Here is an 18048-nt window from a genome sequence, read left to right on the forward strand (position 1 = left end):
CTTTGGAGGAAGCTATTTCTTTTGTTTTGAGCTCAAATATACACAACGTGACCTAAATATCAAAGTATATATGTCTATGCAATTTTTTTTCAAAATTATTGGGTGTACATCTGTACACCTAGCTAATCACCATGTCCATTAGCTGGATCCACTGTTGGTATATCTAAGTGTATAACAAAGTCTATGAATCTATAGAGGATCTATATTTGGGATGGAGGGAGTAGTTGACAAATAAGGGACCACACGAAATTCGAAACACGTGGCAACTTAAATCGTTTCTTATGGCTTACATGTGGGCCCAAGGCAACTCAAAAAATACTTTTGATACGTTCTGTTGGGCCGAACTGGGCCGCAGGCAAAACACACCGTCGAAGGAGAGAGAGAGAGAGAGCCAGAGAGGGGCAGGCAGTCGTAGACAAACACAACGCCTGGAGCCAGCAGCCCTCCGTTCCTTTTCCACCTCTGCTGCTCTGCCTTGCCCCTCCTCCGTCCCCGTCCGTCTCCGCCCAGATCCAGATCCAGGTACGGTCCCTCCTCCCTTCTTAGATAGATCAATCATCGTTTCTGGACCTAGGTGGGGTTGATCCCTCTCCGGATGGCCCTAGTTTGATTATTCCTACTTGGTTGTGGATTGGATTTGTTGGTGGTTCCCTCTGCCTCTTCTGTGCTGAGATTCATATACTAGGCCGGCAAGGCAAGGCAAGCAGGGAGACTGATGTGGATCAAATCAACCATCCATATGCATCTTTTCTTTTAATTACATCTAACTAATAACTAGGGATGGTTGCTTTGCTCATTCACCAGGAGAAGGGGGGAAAGAGGAAAGAAAGTGTTGCAACCGAGACAATGGCGGCAGACTCTGGCGCTCGTAGGCAGCCAACCTTCACCAAGGTTGACCAGCTGCGCCCGGGGACCCACGGCCACAACCTCATCGTCAAGGTCGTCGACTCCAAGATGGTCGTCCAGAGGGGCCGCGAGGGAGGGCCCCAGGGCAGGCAGATGAGGATTGCTGAGTGCTTGGTCGGCGATGAAACCGGCATCATCGTCTTCACTGCAAGAAACGACCAAGGTTCTCCTCCTGCCTCACTCATCTCTGTCGTATCTCGTTTTTTTCCCCCCACGTCACTAGATTAGAAGTCTGGAGGGATCTTTCAAATGTCTTTACTCTGCTTAAACTTGCTGGATCTTTGGCCTGAATGTAACACATTATGTATCGGAATCCTGCATATCTCTGTTTGAAAATGCTAGATAGATGTCATGTTATTTATTGCTAATCATTCAGCGCCTACAGCTTCGTTTTCTCCTCCAATCATCAATATCAATATGTACATACGTCTACATGATTTAAGTGTACTTGCCAAATCCAAATAACTGACCGGGTCATTTTCGTAACACCTTCATCATTCGTTCTTTACCTAAGCATTCAGTTTATCAAAGTTCGAGTATGGTTCCTTGTGTGCATTGCGTTGCATATTGGAAGGTAAATGTAGAATTGATGGCTGAAATTGGTATTTTTTTGGCTTGGCAAATTACAGGCCACCCTTTTCCCTAAAATAAAATAATGAAAATTTTCATGCTTTTTTCATGAGGGTTGCTGATAGCTGTAATCTGTTTGCAACATCATGCTACTTGCCCTGTATCCTGGCTACAATCAGCGCCTAATCTACAGGATCGGGCCTAATTTGCCTCCATCCGAGTAAAGCTATAAGAGCAATAAATACTTTTTTTTTGTTGGTGTTTGCAGTGGATGTAATGAAGCCTGGAACAACTGTTGAACTGAGGAATGCAAAGATTGACATGTTCAAGGGTTCGATGCGGCTCGCAGTGGACAAGTGGGGAATCGTGAAGGCTGCTGAAAGCCCGGCTGAGTTCACAGCGAAGGAGGACAACAACATGTCCTTGATTGAGTTTGAGCTAGTGACCGTGGTGGAGTGAAAACCTTTTGTGTAGGAGGTGGCATGTCATGTTATGTTGCTGAACCTGTTCGTTGCCACTAAAAAAAAATAAACAAATCATGGTTGATGTTATCCTCCTATGCGTTGGAGGTTGACTAGTGATGTTTAGTTATCAAAGTCAACTGGTCCACATCTCTGAGATAGATTGCAGTGTGATGTAGCCCATCACGGTTGGACCTGTTATAATGCCTTGTTGCCTATTTGCTGACGTCGTTGGGTTGCCTATTGCCCTGATGGTTTTTGTTTTGCTTTGCCTTGCCTCGCTGCAACATGACTCGTGGTTCCCGTGTAGAGTTTGTTACGAAGCGCCATACAATCTGCGTTTGAGTTGCTTGTGTGGTGATTGGTGAATGAACTCTAGTACATTGCTGCAGCCGCGGCTGTTGGTTGAATGGAGCTTGGTGCTATAGGTATCGGGTGATCTGAATAGGATGCGCAAATGGGCTATACACGTAATTAAGCAACAGCGAAACCAAAGCACGCCAATTGCAGATGTTCCACAAGGGAAGGGAATACAAGCAATCTGGGTTGGAGTCGAGGATTAACGGTGGTGCCCCTTGACCCTCACGTACCTGCCACACAGCTAGGCTCGTAATCTCTCTGTCCAGGCCAAGCCTTCATGCCGAATATTCTGATCTCTTGATTGTGTAACTTGTTGCTGCTCTCAACTATTCTGATCGGCCAGCCTTGCAGCCTCTCATGGGAAAGGGCTGCATATCTTGCCGGCTCCTATATGCACACCAACATTGCCTCCACTGAACTAAACTGATGCTACCGGAAGGGCTGCTTCTCCTTGCCTCACAAAACTGATGCTACCGGCCATTGCTCACCACCGGCACCATGTTATTTGCCTCTTTTTTTTTTAACCAAAATGGCAGGAGCTCTGCCCTTCATTAAGGAAGAAAATAGAGTTTTATGTTATTTACCTCTTTACTGCTGAAATATTTACTGATGCGATTTGTATCTACTATCTGGACATCTGGTACATGCATGGCTGCACCATTGTTCTGCTGCTTGCCTCTGCCTCTCATATCTGAACATTGGCACCATGCTCTTCATCACAAATATTCCCCATCTTGTGGGTGACTATTCCATTAACTAAACTAACAGGGAAGCATCACGTACAACCACTCATTGGGAAGGGCTGTCCAATCAATAGTTCACCTTCTCATCAAACTACTCGTCAGGCTGATGGGTATTGTATTACTATAACAACTCCATAGTTCTTGCTTCTTGCCTTCACCTCTGCAAGCCTGTACCACTTATGCCTTCTCTTTCTTCTTTCTTTGCTTTGGTAATCAGGCCAACCTGCAGTACCTAGTACATTCTTATATGCATCTGACGGGCATCATGGCAAGGCCTTCTTCTTTCTCTATTTCTGCACATCGAGCCTGTTCTTCTCTGCACCTAGACATGGGCTTCATCACGGCCGCTGCTCCCTGTCTCTGCAACTGCTGCAACAAAACTTGACATTGCTAATCACCAGGGAAGCTTCTTGCACTACTGCTGTACCTAATCTGTCCTTAATCTTGTGACGACCAAATCTTTTGGAGGACAAATCCTGTGATGATGTGTGCGCGCGTCACGTCCTCCTGTCTTTCCTTTGTTAGAACGAGCTTCTAGGATTTTTTTTTTAAAACAAAAAAACGAGCTTCTCACCCTCAGAGAACTGGGTTCCCTTGGCTCGGCCAGGGAAGACCATGAGGCACCACGGCACGTGCGCCCCAGCGGCCATGGCAAGGTTAGCTGAAACGAACCGAGATTTCCAAGATAGAAATCTCAATCCCTGCACAGATGTGATAGTCCCAGGAATAAAAGCTATCACGTACAATCTCTATTTCAGCTGATTTCATTTCCATGCAAAGCGTTACAAATCATTTATTACAAATTCGAAGTACATTTAGATAATAACCTATTACAAACTACGAGATTGAATCCACATGGATCAATCCACCAGCAAGGAAAACAACGTCGATCTATCATAGCGTGACAACGAAGCTTGGCGAAGTCCACATCCAAAGGCATCCTTGAGCGCGGTCGTGACCTTATACCATTCCCACCAATCCTGCAAGTCCATCATTCTGCATGCCGCCAGATGCGTGCAAGCCATGGTCAACACCTATGAGCTTCGGCTGGTCCCATATCCACTACTGCGGCAAGGAGTGGAACTTGCTGCCGTAGTATGGTGGAGTAGTGCCGGCTGGCCCCGGAAGCATCTGCTGCAGTGCGCCGGTGTGGCTTGCGCTAGCGCCTGGGGATGTGGAGGCAGAGGCACGAGTGGAGGGTTACTGCACGGGCCGTACTGGACTGGCCAGACCGCGCGCGAACGTCCCGCTGAGGGCATTATATTCCAGGAAGGCTTCCAGGACGGGCGCCGTTACACGGGGTTGACCCCGCTTTCATAGCCGCCCCCATTCCCGTTGTTGAGCCTGCATCGATTCTTGTTGGTTGCAACGCCTCCAAGAGCAGGAAGGGGGGAGATTGGGATAGTACTTACAACTGAAGACACGGAGGTGGTCGTAAGAAGGGTGAACTTAACGTACGCAAAGTGTGTTATTTGGATGTTGAGTTGGATGGCGGTTGAGAATATATGTCGCAGTGTGAAGTGCTTCTACCCAATATGGCGCTGGTATGCTAGGGCCTGAAACATGAGAGCGCACGATATTGTTAGTGGAGTGAATGATGCTTTCGGCTCGACCGTTTTGTGAAGAGGTTTGGGGCACGATATGCGGATGGTGGCGCAATGAGTGAGAAGAAAGATGCGGGTGGAGGAGTTTGACAACTCCTGATTGTTGTCACACTGAATGTCCTTGATGGTGGTGCCAAACTGAGTAGCGATATAACAGAAAAGGTGAAAGAGAGTGTTAAAAGTGTTAGATTTCAGACACAAGGGGAAAGTACAAGGATGGTGCGGATTGTCAGTAGCGAAAACGGGTCCTTGATACCATGAAAGCAGATAACTCACGTAGTGCATTGATTGCTGCCGAGCACGGCACAAATCTATACAGTGAGGCGTACAGGTAGTAAAGCTAGGATCACAAGCCGTTATTGCAACTAACTAAACATGGAAAAATATCCTAGCACGTATAGCCTCCGGAGATCACGTGACGATCGCACGTTGCATTCGCCTGTAAGTACCCATGCATGCGCCTGTAGCTGCGCTAATACATCAACTGCTAACAATTTTGACGCGTCCTGCTTCGCTGAGCTGCAGCCCCTCCCGCTGCACTACGTTTCCCACGGGGCCCATGCATATGCTTACTTTATTTCTTATTTCAGTTTTATACTTTTCTGTCAGGTTTGAGCCTGAAAATAGTAGGCAGCAAATTAAACAAGTGTCATATGCATATGGTTAGCACAGGAGAATATTACGAAGTTAATTGCTTTTAAAGATTTCCAATGTAGCACCGCCCCTTATGTGGTCAAGTGCTAAACCATGGAACATGTGACGAGGAATCTAACATTTTTTTTTTAAAAAAACGCTGCCATTCATTAAGAAGAAGGAAATAAGTTCACATCCTAAGTTTGCATGCACTAGAAAAAGCAATATAAAACAACTAAATACGCGACTAGGTGCAAAACAGAGCAAGCTTGGGAACAGGCAGCTACACAACATCAGTCACATGGGCGGTCCTTGGTTGTTGACACAATCTGGTTTCATTGATCGTCGAGGAGGCAACTTGCATAAACGATTATTTCTTTTGATCAAAGATACTCCTGTTCCTTTCCTTCCAAGTGTGCTACATCGAAGGAAAATGGCCTCCGAACGAGTTTTCAGCTATGAAAACATGTGCGTGTGCTATAGGAACCAGAAGTCCGAAAATGGTCATACTGGCAACCGGGGTCGAAAACGTGGGGATGATCCGAAGCTGTGAAAATGGCCTCCGGACCCGTTTTCAGCCATGAAAACGTGTGCTATAGGTCACGGGAGCCCAAAAATGGCCACATCGGCAACTGGGGTCGAAAACGTGAGGATGGTCCGAAGTTATGAAAATGGCCTCCAGACACCTTTTCGGCAATCAAAACGTGTGCTATTGGTCACGGGAGCCCGAAAATGGCCACACCGGCAACCAGGGTCGAAAACGTGGGGGACGGTCGGAAGCCGTGAAAATGGCCTCCAAATCCATTTTCAGCCAAGAAAACGTGTGCTATAGGTCACGGGAGCCCGAATACGGTTACACGGACAACCGGATGGGCCATATTCAGATATCTTCCTGAAATAGGATGGTGGCTCCCGTTTTATCGTCAAATCAAGAGGTGGCAAAGCTCTTGTTTTCACTTGTTTTCACTTGCGAGCATGTGTTTCGTGGATCCAAAAACCTTGGCTTTGATATGAAAAAGGATAAGATATTTGTTAGGAGAATGATGTTACCGTCGAAAGTCGAAATCTTTTTATTTTCGTGAGGAGAAGCCTGGGATATCTTGGCAAGCACAAGGTCACTTAACAAAAAAATATTCATTTGTCGACCTGGCTATAATTAAAGTGACTGGATTGCCTAAGAAAGTGCAGGAGCTAAAGTTGCTTATACATATGCGCATCTTCATACATTTGTTTGACTGTGGTTAGAGCTTTTTTATATGTTAACACATTATAAATTTTCTGAAAACAAATGTCAACGCACATTTACCATCACTATTTTCCCTTTGCAGTTCATTAACAATGGATACAAATCCTGATCCAGCCACTATAGCGAAAGCAATGGGTGCAAGAAAGAGTGTTGTGACAGTCTTCGTTGAGAAAAAAATGAACTGATGCTACTGTACTTGATGGGTATGGCTCCAGTTTTATCGTCAAATCAAGAGGTGGCAAAGCTCTTGTTTTCACTTGCGAGCATGTGCTTCGTGGATCCAAAAGCCTTGGCTTTGATATGAAAAAAGGACAAGATATTTATTAGGGGAATAGGTGAGCAGAAGTCTGGGATACCTTGGCAAGCACAAGGTCACTTAACAAAAAAGCATTCATTTGTCGACCCTGGCTATAATTAAAGTGACTTGATTGCCTAGGAAAGTGCAGGAGCTGAAGTTTCTTATATATATGCGCATCTCCATACGACTGTTTTTCTGTTGTTTGACTGTCGTTTGGATTTTTTTTATAGGTTAACACATTATAAATTTTCTAAAAACAAATATCAACGCACATTTAAGATCACTATTTTCCCTTTGCAGTTCATTAACAATGGATACAAATCCTGATCCAGCCACTCTAGCGAAAGTAATGGGTGCAAGAAAGAGTGTTGTGACAGTCTTCGTTGAGAAAAAATGAGGTACTGTACTTGATGAGTATGGCTCCGGTTTTATCATCAAATCAAGAGGTGGCAAAGCTCTTGTTTTCACTTGCGAGCATGTGCTTCGTGGATCCAAAATCCTTGGCTTTGATATGAAAAAGGACAAGATATTTGTTAGGAGAGTGGGTGAGGAGAAGTCTGGGATACTTTGGCAAGCACAAAGTCACTTAACAAAAAAGCATTTATTTGTCGACCTCGCTATAATTAAAGTGTCTAGATTTCCTAAGAAAGTGCAGGAGCTGAAGTTTCATATATATGCGCATCTCCATACGACTATTTTTCTGTTGTTTGAGTGTCATTTGAGTTTGAGTTTTTTTATAGGTTAACTAAAAATAAATGTCAACGCACATTTATCATCACTATTTTCCCTTTGCAGTTCATTAACAATGGATACATATCCTGATCCTGCCACTCTAGCGAAAGCAATGGGTGCAAGAAAGAGTGTTGTGACAGTTTTCGTTGAGAAAAAATGAACTGATGGTACTGTACTTGATAGGTATGGTTTCGATTTTATCATCAAATCAAGAGGTGGCAAAGTTCTTGTTTTCACTTGCGAGAATGTGCTTCATGGATCCAAAAGCCTTGGCTTTGATATAAAAAAGGAAGATATTTTTTAGGGGAATGGTTGAGGAGAAGGAAGATATTTTTTAGGGAATAGGTGAGGAGAAGGAAGATATTTTTTAGGGGAATAGGTGAGGAGAAGTATGGGATAAGGTCACTTAAAAAAACATTCATTTGTCAACTTGACTATAATTAAAGTGACTGGATTGGCTAAGAAAGTGCAGTTAGTTTGTTGCTTGAGATGACTTACCAGTTGGGACGTGTGCCATTGCCGTAGGTTACAGCAACCCCGATTATGTGTTTTGTGGATCAGATGACTTAATTCTCACCACCATACCTGCTGTGTCTCCTGGTGCCATTAGGTATGTTTCTAACTCTTTAGTCTACACTTTGTTGCCAACTAACTTATATCAACATCATGCCTTTTTTATTTTGTAGTGGACAAACTTTGGTATCTCAACAATCTGATATTGGGAAAGAAGTTGTTCCTACAAGTTGTACAACCGAAGGGGTTTCTTGGGAGGTCCTGTTATCTGCAGTGGTGGCGTTTTTGGCGTGATTGCTTGCGGGCTTGAGCAGATTTCGCTCGCTATTTCCACTGAAACAATCAAACTAATACTGAAAGAATGGCTGATCATTGAAGACGATGTAAGCTTCAACTTTGGCTCCCAGCTTTTTCTTCACTTATTTTATTTATGTTTGTCCTTGTGCCTTTTTCAGGAAAACATAACTATTGAAGATATGCTTGACAGATTCAGGATCTAGCGCCTATTCATGTAGGATTGTCTTGTTCAGTCAGAGCTGCACTCCTAAATTTCGCATGTTCAGTTTCAGCATTAAAACTTATTTCCATTGGGTTATAAGAACTAAAGCCATGAAGTACGTGTACGGCTACTACAGAAAACAACTGTCATGCCGTTAGACCATTTTGGCATGTAATCAGACTACGTGGTTTCCACACATGTCCATGTGTTTGTTGTGATTGTACTGTAGTTTTACTCGCCTTTGCTGCACCAAGCACATTCACCGTGCTTGTGTGAGCATGGTTAACTCAAATGGTGAGTTATTGTCTCATAATAATAAACAAACGCCTCCTGAATTGGAAAGAGTATCCCTCATCTATATACTAAACTGGGAGAGCACTCGGCTCTGTTCTCGGACAATCTGTTGTTTCCATGTACGCTTTTTCCGGTTCCCAGATTATTTCGAGTGGAAGAAAAAAATCATCTGCCGTCCTAGTTATTCATCTCGTAATAGAAAACTCACCGCGTTGATTGTTGACATTGTTCTACTCCACGGTAAATTAATCATGTTGCTCAATCTGTGATCAATCTTAGCTCAGACATTTCTTGCATTTTTTCTCGAGATGCGAAAAACTTGAGTTATATCGACTTTGATAAATCGTAAAATGATATATATTCTGGGACGAAAGGAGCATATTTCAAAAAGAAGACTAGAAGCTTGATATGTCCGAGTGGTTAAAGAGACAGACTTGAAATTGGCGCCTCTGTTCCAGTTCTTCGCACTTGCCGCCGCCCAACGCATCGTTTGATTTGATGTCAAGAAGGCTCCTGCCCCGTATCACCCCGCTCCCGCGCCGCCGCCGCAACCCGAGCTCACCTCCGATCACCCCGGCCCTCGCGGCCTCCCTCGAGCACATCCTCACCACCCGCTCCACTAACCCGGCCTGGCCACGCGCCCTCGCCGCGCTCCTCCCCTCCCCCTCTCGGACGCGCGCCTCGCCGCCGCCGTCTCCTCCCTCGCCGACCCCGACCTCGCGCTCGCGCTCCTCGCCTGGTCCCAGACCCACCACCATGACTCGCTCCCAGGCCCCGCCGCCACCCCTCTCGCCCACTCCGCGCTGCTCCGCTTCCTCGCCCGCGCCGGCCGCTTCGACGCCGCGGAGGCCACGCTCCAGTCCATGTCGTCCCGCGCGGGCGACGGCGTCGTGGCGGCCGCGCCAACGCTCGCCTGCCTCGGCGAGCTCGCAGCCGCCTACGCCGACGCCGGAATGGACGGGAAGGCCGCCGAGATGTGCCAGCGCGCCAGGGAGCTGTACGGCGCTCTTCCCAGGGCGGCAGACTGCAACCGCCTCCTCAGGCTCCTCGTGCAGCGCCGGCGCTGGGAGGACGCCCGGAAGCTGTACGACGAAATGCTTGCCAAGGAGGGCGGCGCGGATGACTACAGCACCTGCGTGATGTTGCGAGGGATGTGCTTGGAAGGGCGGGTGGAGGAAGGGAGGAAGCTGATTGAGGCTAGGTGGGGAGCGGGGTGCATTCCGCATCCCGTGTTCTACAATGTACTGATCGATGGGTATTGCCAGCGCGGGGAAATTCGGAGGGGAATGTTGCTGTTGGGTGATATGGAGATGAAGGGATTCTTGCCGACCGAGGTGACATATGGAGTTATCATTACCTGGCTCGGGCAGAAAGGTGATTTGGAGAGGATTGGGGGTTTGCTTGGCGAGATGAAGGTGAGAGGATTGTCCCCCAATGTGCAGATTTACAAAACTGTCATTGATGCTGTGTGCAAACGCCACTCAGCATCGCAGGCAATGGTTGTTCTGAAGCAAATGTTTGCGAGCGGTTGTGATCCAGATGTCGTCACGTTTAATACTTTGATATCAGCTTTTTGCCGAGAAGGTCGTGCTCACGAGGCTGAGAAACTTTTGAGAGAGGCCATTAGGAGAGAGTTGGAGCCAAATCAAAATAGCTACACTCCTTTGATTCATGCCTTCTGCATCAGAGGAGATGTGACGGTTGCATCAGATTTTCTCGTGGAAATGATGGAAGGAGGGCATACTCCTGATGTCATCACGTTTGGAGCACTAGTTCATGGCCTTGTTGTTTCTGGGAAGGTAACTGAGGCCCTGAGTGTCAGGGATAAGATGATGGAGAGACAGGTGATGCCTGATGTCAACATATATAATGTATTGATTAGTGGTTTATGCAAGAAACAAATGCTTCCCGCAGCTAAGAACCTTCTTGCAGAGATGCTTGAGCATAATGTCCAGCCTGATAAATATGTATATACCACGTTGATTGATGGTTTCATCAGGAGTGGGAATCTTAGTGACGCAAAGAAAATATTTGAATTCATGGAACAAAAGGGATTCTGCCCTGATGTTGTTGGCTACAATGCTATGGTAAAAGGGTATTGTCAGTTTGGAATGACGGATGAGGCAATTCTATGCATGAGCAGCATGAAAAAGGTTGGCTGCATTCCAGATGAGTTTACATATACTACGCTTATTGATGGCTGTGCTAAACAAGGCAACATAAGTGGAGCTCTGAGTTTGCTTTGCGATATGATGAAGCGGAGATGCAAACCAAATGTTGTTACATACTCATCATTAATAAGTGGATATTGCAAGATTGGCGATACAGACACTGCAGAATTTGTTTTTGAAAATATGCAATCTGAAGGTCTCCTTCCTAATGTTATACACTATACAATCCTAATTGGTAGTTTATTCAAGAAAGATAAAGTAAGCAAAGCTGCTGCATACTTTGAACGTATGTTGCTTAACCGTTGCTCTCCTAATGATGTCACATCAAATTATTTAGTTAATGGGCTCACAAACAGTGTGACCTGGATCATCAACTCAAACTGTAGCAACAGTGTTAAGTTGCATGACAAGAATGCTCTGTTAGATGTGTTCAAGGGATTGGTTTCTGATGGATGGGACCCAAGGATTTCAGCATACAATGCTATTATCTTCAGCCTCTGTAGGCATAATATGTTTGGGAAGGCACTGGACTTGAAAGATAAGATGGTTAGTAAAGGATACTCGTCAGACCCTATTACTTTCCTTTCACTTCCTTATGGCTTCTGTTTTGTTGGAAAACCAAGGAACTGGGGGCGCATCCTTCCTAATGAATTTCAGAAGAATGAATTTGAGACAATCTTTAGGTGCAAGATGTAGCATGCCGTTGACACAGTTAGCTGCGAAGTCTCTAGGATTATACAGTTATATGCTGAGGAGTTTCTGTCTATACAGAAACTGGAGAAGAGATTTGCTGGTTCTTGACTCACGGAACTATGCTTTGCCTTGATTTTGGAAAAAGGTCTAGCTGTGATTTGAATTTTGACTCGAGAAACTGGGTACTGAGAGGAACATAGCAATCTATTCTATTGCTAAGAGACAATTTCCTTGAGCACTGAATTACAAGACTGGTTGCTGTATTACCAACTAGCAAGACAATATATTTAGTTGAGCTCTTACCTGGAGGTACTAATCTTGATATTCGTAGATTTATTCAGTTTTGACTTTTGATAATGCTTGTCACAAATTCATTGCTTATTGCCAAACATTTCATGACAACTGACAACCAAAGTAATGCTGCTTTATGCATAATTTTAATTTCCCGGTCTTCCAGCAAATAATGTTTTCCATTCTGCAAGTATATTATATCAACTAGTATTTTGCTATTAGTGAAAGTCTGTTTCATAAAGGCAAAAGTACTGCCAGATGCTGCCTCATAGTTTAGATAGTGACCATTTGAATCAATCTAAAGTTCTAGTGTGCATTTGTTTTTCTTTTGATGCCTGGTAAAATGTATGGATATTTGATCAGCCTTCCAGACCAAATCTTGAACTTAAGCATGTATAGATATTTTCTAGAATATTTGCATATGAATTAATAGTCTTATGTTAGTAGCTTGGAACTATTCCTTCATTTACTGAGATGCACTATTTACAGTATAAGCTATTAACTTTTTACTTGTCCAATTGCCCAATGTCTTCTAGCCGTTGCTATTTCTCTAATTCATTGATTATGCTAGTCTATAGATATCTCTTTACTGTGGTCTGCTTATCACTCACATAGCAACAACATTGTTTTATACAACATTGTCGTATAGAAACTGCCTATATGTTAATAGATACAATATCTGGAGATATATGAGAATTTTTTTCTTGGCCCTGTTGGGACAGCTTTTTTATGAGGAGCTTTTCTCCTTCTCATGCTATTGTTTCCGTATTCTCTGTTTGTCCTCATTTCTCAATAGTGGTTTCTTATCAATTCAATCCTACAATTTTCTTATTATATAGCTGCACATTGATCTACTGCTAAACTTATTTTCAAGGTAAAAGTGGCTTGATTTTAATAATATTTACATCTGTTCCATAATAACACAGGGAAAGGCTGTGTACAAAAGATCCAAGTGGTCAGACCCTTCCCCGGACCCTGCGCAAGTGGGAGCTACATGCACCGGCTGCCCCCCATAATAACACAGGGATATGACATAGTGATCGATTGCTAGGGAATTATGATTGCAACTGTTAGATCTCAAGAACATTGAAATGCCTTGCTGAGCCAAATCCAAGCATCTATACTGCTGTTGATCTGGACACATTTGCTTCCTGCTTATGTTTCTCTCTAAGATACCATCGTACTCTTGGATTGTCATGCAGGTAAGCAAATTGAGCTGCTTGCACATATCACTCAGAACTAGGTATTTCTCCCTGTAGGATATTAGCTTAGACATAATTTATACTTTGCACATACTTGTGTACATAGTTGCTGACCAAGTGACCATACTGAGTTATACTGGCCATGCTGAACTACCGACTGTATCCCTCACTATTAAGATGTGCTATGGCAAACAGTTCAACCCTATACCATCACTAGACTAGAAGTACAAACCTTATGTGTCCAATCTCGCTCTTTTTGTCCAGAAGGAAAACTTGATGGAAGGCAGCTGAAATGGTCAGTTGCTTCACTGAAACGATTGGTTGATTCATTGTTAATTGTACAGAATTTCTGACTGATTCCTTCATTGCCTATGACTCGGATATCTATTGATGATCTACGACTGCACCATTTTTTTTTATTATACGGTAATGGAATTTCACCGGGTCGAACTCAGTAGTAGATGTGTCACATATAGAGAGCTGGAACAAGCCCGCGGCCACTGATCGGGCATAGAGCCATCGTAGGCGTAACTGACCATATGTATAGAAACAAAATAGAAATGACTTGGCAATAATTACTAGCTGGCTGCCTTGTGATATCAAGAACTTTCCTTGTACCTATCTGGGCCTCCCACTATCAGCTCGCAAGCCTACTAAAACAGATCTGCTACCTTTGGTTGACAAGATAGCTGATTATTTGCCAGGGTGGAAGGCTTCGTTGATGAATAGGGCTGGGAGACTCACGATGGGCAAGGTGGTGCTCACCGCATCACCTATCTACCACATGATTGTACTTGACTTGCCCAAATGGACTATCAAGGCTATTGACAAAATCATGAGGGGTTATCTTTGGAAAGGCCAAGACAAGGCAAATGGGGGTAATTGTTTGGTATCATGGCAGCGAGTGCAGCACCCACTCCAGTATGGAGGTCTGGGCGTGCACAATTTGGAACTGTGGGTTGGTCCCTGCACATCCGATGGCTATGGCTTGAAAAAACAGAGGGTTCTCGGCCATGGGCTGGTTTAGATATCCAAGTGTCACAATGTGCTCGTGCCATGCTTGAGATGGCTGTGCGCTCGGAGGTTGGTAACGGGAAATCTACTAAGTTCTGGTTGGATAGGTGGCTGGATGGCAAAACTATTCGTGAATTGGCTCCTGCTCCTTTTGCCATTATTCCACCAAAAGTCAGGAAACAAAGGACAGTGGCTCAAGCCTTGGCTAATCGAACATGGGTCTCAGATATCACGGGGACCCTCACAGTGCAAGTCATTGTGGAATACTTGCAGATATGGCACTTGGTAGATGGGATGGTGCTGCAACAAGACATTGATGACCACCATATTTGGAAGCTCTCTAACACTGGTGTTTACTCAAGCAAGTCGGCCTGTGAAGCTTTCTTCACCGGTGCTGTTTGCTTTGCCCCTTGGAAGCGCATCTGGAAGTCTTGGGCGCCTTTGAGGTGCAAATTCTTCTTGTGGCTGGCAATACTCTAGCGATGCTGGACAGCAGACCGGTTGGCAAAAAGAGGACTACCTCATCCTGCCACTTGCCTGTTCTGTGATCAAGCTGAGGAGAATATCAACCACATATTGATCTCTTGTGCCTTTGCAAGACAAGTATGGTGTTCTATACTGCAGATCCTAGATCTTGCAGCAGCCTCCCCTCAGCCTGATTCCACGACCTTCTCAGGTTGGTGGTCACGGGCTGTCAAGGTCGTCCCGAAGGAATTAAAGAAAGGTTTTAATTCCTTGGTGACGCTGGTAGCCTGGGAGTTGTGGAAGATCGATGCGAGTGTGTCTTCAACGGCATTTCTCCTAGTTTGACTCAGGTGGCATGGAATGTATCTCAAGAAGGCTATGTTTGGTGTTTAGCAGGAGCTTCAGGCCTCCGAGAACTGTTGGCGCGTTCGCAAGCCCCGGGTGCGTTTCAATAGGGTCGCTGTGGCTTCCGTGAATACCAGCTTCCGTTTCTGTTTCTGTTTTTGTTTGTAGTTTCTGGTGGGAGCGATTCCCCCTATTTTTTCTTTTATTTGTTGTGTTCTGTATTCGATTTTTCTTCTCCTATTAATGAAATGACGCGCGGTTCTCCTGCGTTGATCGAGGGAAAATGCCTTAAAAACAAACCAATATTGTATGTATCGAAATTATTTAACTAATACATATATTGCATTGCGCATCCTTGCACTCTTAAGATCATGCACCTCTATCTTTCTATTGTGTGGTAGAGTTGATTATTGCACGTGAAAGCCAACCTTCGGCGTCACTATGGAAGGAGATGGTTGTGGTGGGGCACACGGGGTTGCTCTTGGGGCAGTGCGAGAGACAAGCCTCCTTGGTTAGGTAGCAGTAGGGCCGTGGGTTTTGGTTGTCACAATAGTAGATAATACCAAATAAATATCCATCAGATATTTATTGATATGATCTACGGGAAGATAAATATGCTATACTTACCAAGAAATGTTGGTTATCCCACAAGCACAATTAACAATATGGACATAACATGCGCTAGGCTGTCTTTTCTGGTCCTCATATTGGATCAATTTGCATTCTAAAATGGACTGGACCGTAAGTTAGAGAGAATGAATCTAGCACAAAAAATATTAGGGAAATTAGAACTGTGAAAAAAGTCTCTCACAACTGATATGAACACTCAAATCAAGGAGCAAAGAAGAAGAAAAATAAAAAAGGAGTGGCCCGTGTAGCCTTGATTTTTCATTTTAATGAATGGTTGGGAAAACCCTAATTTACTGTTCCCTAAAAAAACCTAATTTACCATCACCTATTCTTTTTATGCGAGAGCAATATTATTTATCAAATGGTAAATCTAGCAAGGCGAACTGCCATGGAGATGATGAGGTATCGATGATCTGCCATTTCAGTCGTGTTGCGCATCATTTCTTCAGGCCACAATAATCGGTGCCTAATATAATGTTGGGATGGGTTTATATACTGCCAGGCTCAAGCACCACGCAAAAATTGCTCAGATCTAGCTTACAGCCAACAAAATGTTAACTGTTTATAAAAGCAAATGAAAAGTACGCCTATGTTTCAAAATCAAGAGGGATTCGAGGGAGGCCATAGAGAGCGCATAGAAAAAAAACCCAAATCGTATATTGTAATGGATAAAGAAAATCATCAAATCACAACTTCTATTCTCAAGATTTATTTTTCATGCTTCTTTTCTTCTTCCCGTGAACTTTACCTTCAATAAGGGATGTGGCAAAACATATCCAGATCTATGTACCCCTCTACCCCATAGAGAGTGAGTGTGAGAGAAGGCTCTCATACCTTTAGAGGAAGTCCTAGATCTAGCGACAATAAAGAAGAATGTTATGCGCCACAAGATCTTTGGTTGAGATTAATGAGGTGGGTTATGACCTAATTGCTCCTATATATCTTTGTATGGAATTAAATCTCTTTACTCCCTCAGTATTTCTTTTTCCGATATCCAAATAAAAAATTTAATGCAAATTAGTTCATCATAGCTGCCCGAACGTCAACATAATAGTAGTTGCGCATTGTTCTACTGCTAGATTTACTTTGAAATTAAAGATGCCTTTATTTTAAAAATATTTACATTTTGTTTTATAAATAACACACACATATCACATAGTGATCGACTGCCAGGGAACTATGATTGCAATTGTTAAATCTCGAGTAAATTTCAGAAAGCTACAACTACTTGTACCCTTGTTACACAAAACTATAATTTTTAAAGTCTACTTCAGAAAACTACAACTTTCATGGCACATATATGGATGACAAGTGGGACCGGAGCATGTAGCATTTGTGTGATTGACAAGTGGGGCCAGACCACAAAAGTTGTAGGTTTTTTATACTTAACGATGAAATGATTGTAATTTTGTGAAATGAACTTTAAAGGTTGTAGTTTTGTGATAAAGAGCGTAAATAGTTGTAGTTTTGTAAAATTTACTCTATAAGAAAACCTCAGGAACATTGAAATTCCTTGATGAGCCAAATCCAAGCAACTCTATACTCAAGTATGAAACCGATGCTCTGGTAACTCGGTACTTCCAGTTGCAGCCACCGCCCTTCTCCGTACCTGCATAGGCAAGCCTCGCTTCATTCTGAGCGTCACGGAGAGCACATGCTCGGGAACACTGGCATCCTTCCCGATGACATCGACCACAAATTCTACAAACACGCTCGCGACAATGGACTTGATCTGCACGTAGGCCATCTCCTTTTCCAGGCACATCCTCGGCCTCGCGTGGAATACCTAGGTGTACTGGAATGGGCTTGCCGGCTGGAACGCGCCGTCCTCGCCAAGCCACCGTTCCGCGCCCAGTCATCGCCCCATATGTAGCCTCAAGCCTCCCCATGGCTGAACGTGACGGTCCACCCGCGAGTACAGCCGCATCGACTCGGTCCAGGAACCTGCCGACGATGAGGTCCTGCGCGCATGAACTCCGACCTCGCCTCGGCATCCCGGATCGTGCCCGAACGCAACCGTGCAGATGGTGTCGAACAAGGACACGGTGAGAGTCACCCGCACGTGTGGGCCCAATACCTTATCTCGCCGTCAGTTGGAACCCAGTCTGCAGGCAAAACACACGCCTACATTTCGGGCTCCTTCCCATGTCTTCTCCCACCCTCGTCGCCTCCAGCTCGGCGGCATATCCCAACTAATAAGATCCTAACGCTCAACGAGTAGAATAGAAGAAGCAACGACCTCAACAGATTATCACATCCAATCCCTTCGATCCGATCCATTCCTCCTCCTCGGCACCACAAAAATCCCAACAACTTACATGCTTTTACGTTCCATATAATCTCAACAGAACGCTAGCTACTCTATATAAACTCGATCA

General features: G+C 44.4%; 2 protein-coding genes across 3 annotated transcripts; both read left to right on the plus strand.

Annotated features, from left to right (window-relative positions):
• Nucleotides 1-363: 363 nt before the first annotated feature.
• Nucleotides 364-2178, plus strand: LOC101778285 (uncharacterized protein At4g28440). 2 transcript variants are annotated; one of them, XM_004971400.4, is made up of 3 exons: nt 364-522; nt 805-1069; nt 1745-2178. In XM_004971400.4, exons 2-3 carry the CDS (start codon nt 847-849, stop codon nt 1933-1935), a joined length of 414 nt encoding a protein of 137 aa, XP_004971457.1. In that variant the 5' UTR covers nt 364-522; nt 805-846; the 3' UTR covers nt 1936-2178. The 2 variants fall into 2 exon arrangements, with proteins under 2 accessions (XP_004971457.1, XP_004971458.1); XM_004971401.4 differs by lacking the exon at nt 364-522 and adding an exon at nt 586-699.
• Nucleotides 2179-9722: 7544 nt separating this feature from the next.
• LOC101781124 (pentatricopeptide repeat-containing protein At1g52620) lies at nt 9723-11726 on the plus strand. Its single transcript, XM_012846083.1, has one exon. The coding sequence runs from the start codon at nt 9723-9725 to the stop codon at nt 11724-11726; it is 2004 nt and encodes a 667-aa protein (XP_012701537.1).
• Nucleotides 11727-18048: the final 6322 nt, after the last annotated feature.

The sequence above is a fragment of the Setaria italica genome, chromosome V (assembly GCF_000263155.2).
Source record: "Setaria italica strain Yugu1 chromosome V, Setaria_italica_v2.0, whole genome shotgun sequence".
Lineage (NCBI taxonomy): Eukaryota > Viridiplantae > Streptophyta > Magnoliopsida > Poales > Poaceae > Setaria > Setaria italica.

Excerpts from the sequence above, each read along its gene's own strand:
- LOC101778285 (XM_004971400.4), top strand. The coding sequence starts at position 847 with ATGGCGGCAGACTCTGGCGCTCGTAGGCAGCCAACCTTCACCAAGGTT. Across the intron at positions 1,070-1,744 it reads CACTGCAAGAAACGACCAAG|TGGATGTAATGAAGCCTGGA; the intron begins GTTCTCCTCCTG and ends TGGTGTTTGCAG.
- LOC101781124 (XM_012846083.1), top strand. The coding sequence starts at position 9,723 with ATGTCGTCCCGCGCGGGCGACGGCGTCGTGGCGGCCGCGCCAACGCTC.